The 9189-nt window shown below is 35.2% G+C and overlaps 1 protein-coding gene across 1 annotated transcript in view; it reads left to right on the top strand.

Annotated features, from left to right (window-relative positions):
- TMTC2 (transmembrane O-mannosyltransferase targeting cadherins 2) overlaps positions 1 to 9189 on the top strand; it is a 175369-nt gene that overhangs the window by 82580 nt on the left and 83600 nt on the right. Inside the window, exon 4 of the mRNA XM_031055582.1 lies at positions 8123 to 8237. Within this exon, the coding sequence (XP_030911442.1) occupies positions 8123 to 8237 (115 nt within the window). The remainder of the gene's footprint in view (positions 1 to 8122; positions 8238 to 9189) is intronic.

The raw sequence follows: 9189 nt of genomic DNA, 5'->3' as shown, positions 1-9189 counted from the left end.
TTATATTCTTCCTTTAAATATGTGTAGAGGTCTGGAAACAAGGATTTATTGTTTTCCACTTGGATTGTAGTGCAACAGCATCTCTCATCTGTGAATCTTAAAGTGCAGGGGGATAGGAAAGAAAATATTATTAACTAATAGTTAGGCTTTTTTAAAGAAACAAACATGAGACATTGAGACATGGGCCAATCAGACTGTTATGTCTTCCCCTGTCTTCCCCAAGATGCTCTGCAAAATCATTCAACAAGCTCATCTGGGCTAAAAAACTACAGTGTAGGGGGAAAAACCCCAAACAGGCCCAGTCAAGGAGGAATCAGCTTTGGCAAAATGAATTTTTGTAGCATATCAAGCAAAATGGCATAAATGGTTTTTTTTGGGTTTTTTTGGGGGTTTTTTTGTTTGTTTTTTTTTTTTCTGCCAGAAAGTGATAGATTTTCTTTTCCAGTTTGATTAAAAGAGAGACCTTTGGTCTGTATTTGTGTATTTGTGTGTTCTGCAGAATTAGCCTGAGGTTTTTTTCAGAGAAAGAGTTACTTCTAATTAGAGGAAAATGAGATTATCTGGATTGGTTCTCGAGCAGAGCATGTTTATTTAAGTGCATTAGATAATAGTCCAATTGTTTCATTATTTTGTCTTCTTTTCAGAATTTGACAATTGGAAAAATTCCTCCTTATTTAAAATTTTTACAGTGAGTTACATGTCATCATTTTCCTACCTGTAATGGATTTTGTATTGGTACATATTCAGGTCCACTTACATAAATCTGATAGAGAAACTAACCTTTATATGGACAGTGCAATAATCTACATATATGCCTTTTTATACTGCTTGTGGTAGGGTAAAGTCCTAATGTAGATAGATAAGTACAAGTATTTTAAGATTTCAAATACCCCTCCTTTGTAACAGGGGGTTTTATTACTTTAGCCTGAACTGTCATCATTGCCAATCCTCATGCATCCAAAAAGTAAATGATGGCTGATGCCATTACAGTGTGCACAAGAGGCTTCATATAGTTCTGTTTTAAATTGCAGAGAAGATCATGAAATAGAATGACTGAGTTCTCAATGCCATTTCCTTCTCTTTCCTTAGATCCTGTAACACACTGAACTTTTCTTTGAGGTCTTAAAATACAGAAGGTATTTTGAATATGGACCGATAAAGATGCTAGTTAATAGTTGTAGTGTCTTTAATTAGTTTCACTGGTAAATGAAGGAGGTTATTTTATGACCTGCCTTCCTTCCTGCCACCTATATTTGCATACCAATGGGGATATGTATCAGCTGGCAAAGCTTCACAGGTTCTTGTCTTGCCTTTCTAAGCGATTTAAAGCAAAACAACCAAAACCAGACAACTTGAAGTGTTATGAAAAGCCCGCTACCTGCATATGAAGTAATTTGCATTTTCCAAGTCTTACATATGTCATTTGAGCACATGTGAAGATTCTCTTGGTTTGACAAACCCAGATGCTGATTTTCTTTTCGGTATGGCTCCTCTGGGATGTTCCCAGGACGCTGTGCTCACTGTTCCCCTTTTCTGGAAGGAAGCCAACGATGATCCATCTACTCATAGCTTGGAGGACCAGGGCTGACATTTCAGTGCATCCTGCCATTGCTGCAAGAGGCTGGCTTGCAGTTCATCACTTGGGACATAAGTGATAATTTTGAATGAATCATAGATAATTTTTTTAAAAGCCTACTGTTAAGAAGGTTACATAATTTGACAAATTTAGTACATGGTCCCCTCTTTGCCTGAGTCACTCTGAGGCTTTGAAGAGTTCCTCAGGGCTCATCCTGAGATGGCTGAGATGCACAGGCATGTCCTCTTGTTCCACTTGTATTTTTCTGCTCCTTTCATTTTCTTGCATGATTTATATCCATTACCTCAATTAAATACAGTTCCTCGTATAATGAGAGTTTCAGATCAGCACTGTTCACAGCTCTGTTCCTGACCATTGTGAAGTTCAATGGAATGGGAGCTTTGTGGCAGTAATGTCTTATGATGCTCACATACTTGCAATGCACACTTAGCTAACAAAGCTGTGCAAAGGTGTGATTGGGCTCTGCTGTGAACAGAACAGTGAGTAGATTAGATGTTAAAGGTACTGTAGTCATCCTTTTCTCATTGTTCTCCCTAGCCTGGATCAGTTTAGTTGTCTGATTGATACGATACTCTTCACAAAAATCATTTTAGCATGAGGGAGGTTGTGACGAACTTGACTGGCTGTAGGGTGGTAGGTAATGGTGAAGCCAAAGAACAGGAGCAGCTGCTCAGTCTCTCAGGTTCATTGAGCTGTCAGAACCACTCTGCTATCCTTTGAGGAGGAAGAGTTAATTTCTGTAACATAGAGGATGAAGGGGGTGTATCAGCAGTAGAACAGGCCATGAGTTCACATTCGTTTGCATCAGGGTTTCAGAACTGAGAAAAAGACCAAAGCTCTGCCTGCCAAACGTGGGTTGGTTAGTACCCATGCTGACATGTTGCTGGATAGCTTTCAAAGCAGTGCATAGTTTTCAATTCTGCTTTTCTTTCACCTGCTGTCATTACAAAAGCCCTGCAATTGATCAACAGATGAACTGTTGAGCAAATGCTATAAATAACAACCCTAATAAATAGAAGAATATGTAAAAGTTAAGAGGTGATAAAGCTCTAACACAGTCTGTCTCAACATTGCCACATACCCATCGATATAAAAAAAAATCAATGTGCAAAGTAGATTAAATGCATAAATTATGGTTATGTAGAAACCATTAACCCTTTAAGAAACAAGAAATTGGGCAATTTTGTGGTTAAGTTAGCAAAAGGAAGTAACTTGATCAAAATGTTCTATTAATGAGTGAAGTTTTTAGAGGAATATTATTGCAAATTATATGCATGAATTTATTACATATTTTGATAAAAAATCGTTATTCCTTTGGAATAACAGGAAAAATATAAATAGCTTATACAAACTGTAGTACAGAAGTTAAGCAAAAACTGTCCCACTTTGAAAGTAGCGACATGTAGCATTTAGCTGAATTTTTCCATTCTCAAACCATGTAATAAACATGATCTGGTTGATCTTCTTGCTGTCTTTGTGAGTGGTAGTGGCTCTGTTTTGTTTTAGATGTTGAACTCTTTTCATTACGTTTTTATGAGTCTGCAGTTGAACTTTCAGAGGCTTTCTTGGGGAAGCCTGCCATTTCTCTGTTGGTGAAACTGTTTCCCTCTTGAAGAAAAAAGTGAAGGTTTTTCTTTTGGGACCAGCATCACTTCATCCTTAAACACTATGGAAGAAAAAAATTGAGATTCTAATTGTCATGCATTTGCTTCTTTTTCATAAACAAATCAGAAGAAATGTGGAATGATTTTAAACAGAGGGAATGCAAACTTGAACTGCTGTTTCTAATTTCACAAGCTAAAGAATCATAAATAATACACAAATATCTGTAAAGCTGTATAGAGGTTTTCTTGGCTTGATGTGCATTTTTCTGTGAGCTAAAGGTTCTAGTTTAGAACTGCTGACAAGTTGATTACAAATTACTGAGCTGTTCCCTAAATACTTCAGTCTTTGTTCAAGTAGTTTGTTTTACTCAAATAATAATCTAGTTCACACTCCTTAATGCATTGAACAATTTGTGGAATAACTTATGTGGTTAAGTTTTATGGGATAAGGCGAGAACAGTATTACCAAACATCAGCAATTTCATGTGTATAGTGAATGTCACATATTAATTTTTTTAAGTCTTGCATTTTTCCATTAATTTTCAAGTATGTTTTCATAACATACAAGGAAAGGCAGAATTTGCCTTTTCTTTGCTATGTTATTTTAAAATGTTTACCAGGATGTATTTGAGTGGTTTATTAGGCAATTGTAGTTGGATTTTTTCCTCTTCATGTTTCAGTAGAAGTGTTTGAACAACAGATGTATTAATAGAATGTCAGTTTACAAATAGTTCAATAGTTTACATTATTACCCAATTTTTCATGGCTTATATAGGGGTGCCAGGTGGGAATCAGAATTTAATACTTTGGGATATCTTTGTTAATAATTTGTGATGTTATTTTTTTTTTAATTTAAAGCAAACTTCTGAATCAGGAAATCAACATACATGTTTTTAACTCATCTGACTGTTCTTCTATGACCCTTTGTTGCTTTATTATCTTCATTTCACTGAATAACAGGGTGATCTTTAGTTCAGTAGAAAGGGAATATTTTATTTAAATGGAAATGTTTGTAGACATTAATTTCCATTTCTCGCTTGTTTTCATAGTTCAGTTGAAAGCTGAAAGTTTACTAGTTTTCTTTAGAAAAAGTGCTTCTTAAATCCAGGCAGATTAGATTAGACAACATTGTCCTTGTTTTGCTGTTGGTCTTGCACTCTTACAGCATGAAAGTGCTTGGAGAAAGTTTAATATACCAGCCGGATATTTTTCAGTCTTGTTAAATCTTAATTGTCAGTTTCACTGAGATAGTTGAGAAGTTAAGCATGTTAAACATGAAACTAACATTTTTTATATTCATTTTCATTTTGAAAGCCATTGAATGCCTGAGAACTTGACCTACTCTCACTGCAAGGTGGTGTAAATGCAATCTTTAAAGTTTAATAGAGGTCTAGTTTGATATGGCCAAAATTGTAACACTTAAACAGCTATTTATTTTCCTACTTAGTGCTGCATAATTTCTTCTGCTCTTATAAAAAAAACCCCAAACAACAAACAGAAGAAGAAAATCCCTTTAAAATGTTTCATTTTCCTACAAAGACGTGTAAATAAGAGAGCAGTTCTCAAGCATTAGGAGATTCTTAAGTTTATACTTGACTAATGATAAAAGTGATTAAATGGATTTAATTTTTAATATTGAGTATGATCTATGGAAAATTAAGCAATTAAGTAAAATTTGAATGGACTGACTGTTTTGTAGGTGAGATGTGAAAGTTACATTTGTTCCCATGCTATGATGGAATACTGTTTCTTAAAGACGTGGGTCTGTTTCGGTTTCATTTTTCACGGACAGGGAATTAAACAGCAGGCAAAAAGGAAATATTGCAAAGCTCTTTCATTCACAGCTTCCTTTTTCTCTTATGCTCAATAGGGTCTTCAATATGGGGAAATTTGAATTTTGAATTAAAGATTAAAATATGGCATATATATATATATGCTTTAATATTTTCTGAATGTTAAATGTTGCCTTTTGCAACTTAGCTAATATAGATATTATATGAAAAATATTTATAAAGAATAATTGGAATAAACACCCATTCTAAATTCCAGGATTACTGACCTAGTTTCTTTTTCTTTTAAGGATATTTATTTTTCTTTTCTTACTATGTACAAATGGAAAATAGTTGAGTGTTAGAATTTAGTTGGAATCATAGGGTGGGCTTTTAACAAGAATGTGGATTCATTTAGATATAACCTTGCTTCTGTTTCTGAATGTGCCTAGAGTTGTACCAGTGCTGTTACAGTTTTGAAGAAAAAGGTTTTAAGATATGGAAGCTAATAATTGAAGTTCTGGTTTTGACCCTGAAGGTTAGTTGCATTACTTAAGACAAAGCAGGAGTGAAGTTCCTTGAGTAGCTCATGTAGCCTCTTCTCCATGTATGTACACCATCCTCTTTTACTCATGCTTATATACCAAAACCCAAGAGGATGTGGTTGCTGCAGATATTAGCTGCTCATAATTTCTAGGGTGTATGAGTATCATCTCTGCACATGTTCAATGCAGTTTCATCACCAGCTAGAGACAGATCATTCTGATAACTAGTTCTGTAATTAAATAGTAGTGAATTTGTTCTATCTGGTTTGGAATTTATCTGGTTTGGATAAATGAAAATACCTTGGTTTTCATGTTTCCATTAATGATAAATTGTCAGATTATCATGTTTTATGTTTGCTATTTTCTACTATTGCCACTTCTTCTAGTGCATCACATAAAGTTAATTATTCAGAGTTTTACAAGTTTAGACAAAAGTCTAAATGGAATAAATTTAAAATTAAATAGTGTAAATTAATTATCAATTTATATTAAAAACTTGATACAGATTATTTTGAAAAATGTACATTAAAATACTGTCTTAAAAATTATTTTGTCTTAAAAATATTGTCTTAAAAATTAACTCAGATAACTGTTAGAACCCATGGCATGAAATGAAGTGTAGAGGAGAAACTATTACACTGAAGAGTGTTTAACAGTGTGTCTCCAGTCTAACAGATGAAGAGATGAACTGAATCATCCTTTTGTGCATACTTGTATTTACTGAGCTTCAGAATGGTTGGGAGTAAATAACTATGTGGCAGGAGATTGACCATTTGATCTATTGATAACATTTGATGTAATGCTCTGTTATGGGAGATTAGAGTAAAAACAAAAGTCCCTATAGATTATATGGAACATGCAGTTATGGGAAACTGGATGCTCATTTACTGCAGAAGAAAAATAAGGTTATACCTTCACAAATTAATTTAAAAAATAATATATCAGTCTGTGTTTTTTTTCCAAGGGTTAATGCTACAGACTGGCTAGTCACTTTCATTGGTACTTCCAGACTGTTTTCTCTGTGTAAAAAGGGAAGAGTAGCTGTAAAAAACATGGGGAAATTCCAGAATTCTGCACATTTTCTAGCCAAGTGTAAAAGTTGAGTGAATCTGAGAATAGTTTTACCAGCTGTATTTCAAATTGATGGAACATTTTGTGACTTTTGTTGATTTATTGATAAATAAATATTGATAAATTATTTCTCATTAAATACTGGGCTAAAATGAATTGAATCACAGAAGTGATAGTTTATTTTCTTATGGAAATATTGCATATATTTTATTTCTTTGATTTACAGAACATGACATGCTCAGTTGAATGACATGGTTTTTATGAATTCTAAATAGATTTATTAATTTTTTTTTCCCAGCAATGACTATTTTATTCTGCTCAGAGGAAATTCTGTGTTTGCTGCTGTTTCCATCCCTGTGGTAGGATGATTCTGCAACAAACCAGAGCAGCTTGGAAGTGATGCAATTTCTAAGGAAAAAAATGCCTATGTCAGTTATCAACCTACATAGCAGTGTTATGTTAAAACTACCTTGAAATTTTGCATTAGTCAGAAGTGATGCAAATTCTTGAAAAAAGGGCTCAACTGAAGTATCAGAGTTAGTTGCTACTTAAGCTGATGTTTAAGTGCATCTGGAGGGGAGAATATTCTGATATATTGTGTTTGGAAAGGACAGACATCATCTTTCCCTTTGTTTCTTTCATTTTAAAAAGGGTGAAAGTAGAACTTTTTTTATGAAATTGCTTTGCTATGCATTTATAAGCGTAATGTTGTTTTTTCTCACGTTCACACACACTGTACTGCCAGTTAAATTAGCTTCCTAAATTATGAGTAGCAGAGGATGTGTTTTCATAAAATGTTAGTTCCAATTCCTTTTTTAATTACCTTTTGTGCCACTCAACAAAACTGCAAAGGGAACACATGTGGAGCTTTAAATATTTTTTTTACCTAAAGTCCTTTATAGATGGGCTATGAAAGCACATTGTGTAACATAATAAATTGTATGGAAAGGGACCAAATGTTTTTCTAGTAGAAAAAAAAATGGATTTTAGTGATCTGTGTAGTATTTTTATATCCATATGGCATATTTTTAATCCTAGTTACTTACCTAACTGTTCTTTCAATTCCTGTGTCATATGTCAAATTTGAATACTTAAGTGAGGACCATGTCTACTCTGGAAAACTTTTTTGCTGTTTAGCGTCAACAGGCTTAAAAAAAAAAGTTAAAACTAGAAAGATGCCTCAGTTCTACATTTGACCCTGAAGATTTTTATGTATAGGTGCTATGAAATAAAGTGGTCCTTTCCCTTGGTTACAGTAATTTCTAGAGATATATTTTTTAAAAAAACTTCCTTTTCCCAACTGAAAGCTGTATGCATCCAGAGTGCATGTAAATCACCTCTATGAAATGTGAGTCTCACAGTAAGATGCAGAGAACCAGAGGGCTGGGGGAAAAAATAACCAACCTCACCTCCTGTTCCATAAAAATAGTTCCTTTGTGGGGTTTGTCTCCCTAAGAAACTTCCTGATACTTGCATACTCTGTCATGTGTAATTGGATTGTAGCTGTTTATGAATACTGCTTTCTCCTCTTGACAGCATGGGGCAACCTTGGAAATGTTCTCAAGAGCCAGAGCAAGATTTCTGAAGCTGAAAGCGCCTATAGAAATGCCTTGTACTACCGCAGCAACATGGCTGATATGCTTTATAATTTGTAAGTATGTGTGGCTTTCCTGGGGTTGAATTGTCTTTGAAACCTGTTGTGAAGAGACCTACTGATTTACTTGCTGGAAATGGAGATGATGTTTTTTGTTGCTTTCTAGTAGTCATTTCATGAATTGTGCTCCTTAAACTGTGGGGTGGACAGGATTTTTTCTTGGTCAACATTATCGTATGTTCATGTAATGGGTATGGGCAAGGTAAACTTACAAATCTGTTTGCTCCAAAAGAAGAAAGAAAAACCCTACACTAAACAAGTACCAATAGATGACTTGTGAGCTGTAGCCCTCCATCTGTTTGAGACTTAATTAAATAGTGAGGTGTTATTTAGAATTTATTTTAAGTCTGAATAACACTTGGTGAGCAGAGTGGGTGTAAGCATTTCAAGGCATAGACAAATACTGTTCCATTAGCTCCAGAGGTCTGAAATGTTAAAACAGCAAATTACTTTTCTCCTGTGACTGACTTCAGAGCAGCATAGGTTACATAAAGTTTAATTACTTGAACCCTGTTGTAGGTGAGTAAGAGGATAAATAACATGAGCATCAAAATAATTATTAATCAGGGGAAAAGATTTCCCGTCTCATTAATGTACCAAATTATGAAGATGGAAGCGAGCACCGTGCCAAGCTTCGTACTGAGGTGGGATGGTGCCGTGTGTCCCATGGGGAGGGACTGATTCCTGGCTGTCCCAGCTGGGGACCCCGCTTAGCACTGCTTCTCCTGCTGCCCTTCCTCCCCCTCCTGCCATGACCCAGCCAGCACAAGCCCTCAGAGCAGAGCTCTGCTGCACGACAGGCTGGTCACCTCCACCAGCCATATGCTCTTGTTTCGTGATGTGTGTGGAGGACAGAATCCAGTGACTGCCATTCCATAGGTGGCTGTTGGAAGGTAATACCCTGCGTGCAGCAGAAAAGTGGTCTGTAGGATGCACAAAATGTGCAAAA

This window comes from Geospiza fortis, unplaced genomic scaffold, assembly GCF_000277835.1.
Source record: "Geospiza fortis unplaced genomic scaffold, GeoFor_1.0 scaffold166, whole genome shotgun sequence".
NCBI lineage: Eukaryota > Metazoa > Chordata > Aves > Passeriformes > Thraupidae > Geospiza > Geospiza fortis.
The sequence above is the reverse complement of the archived record's forward strand: the minus strand, read 5'-3'. Positions and strand labels throughout refer to the sequence as shown.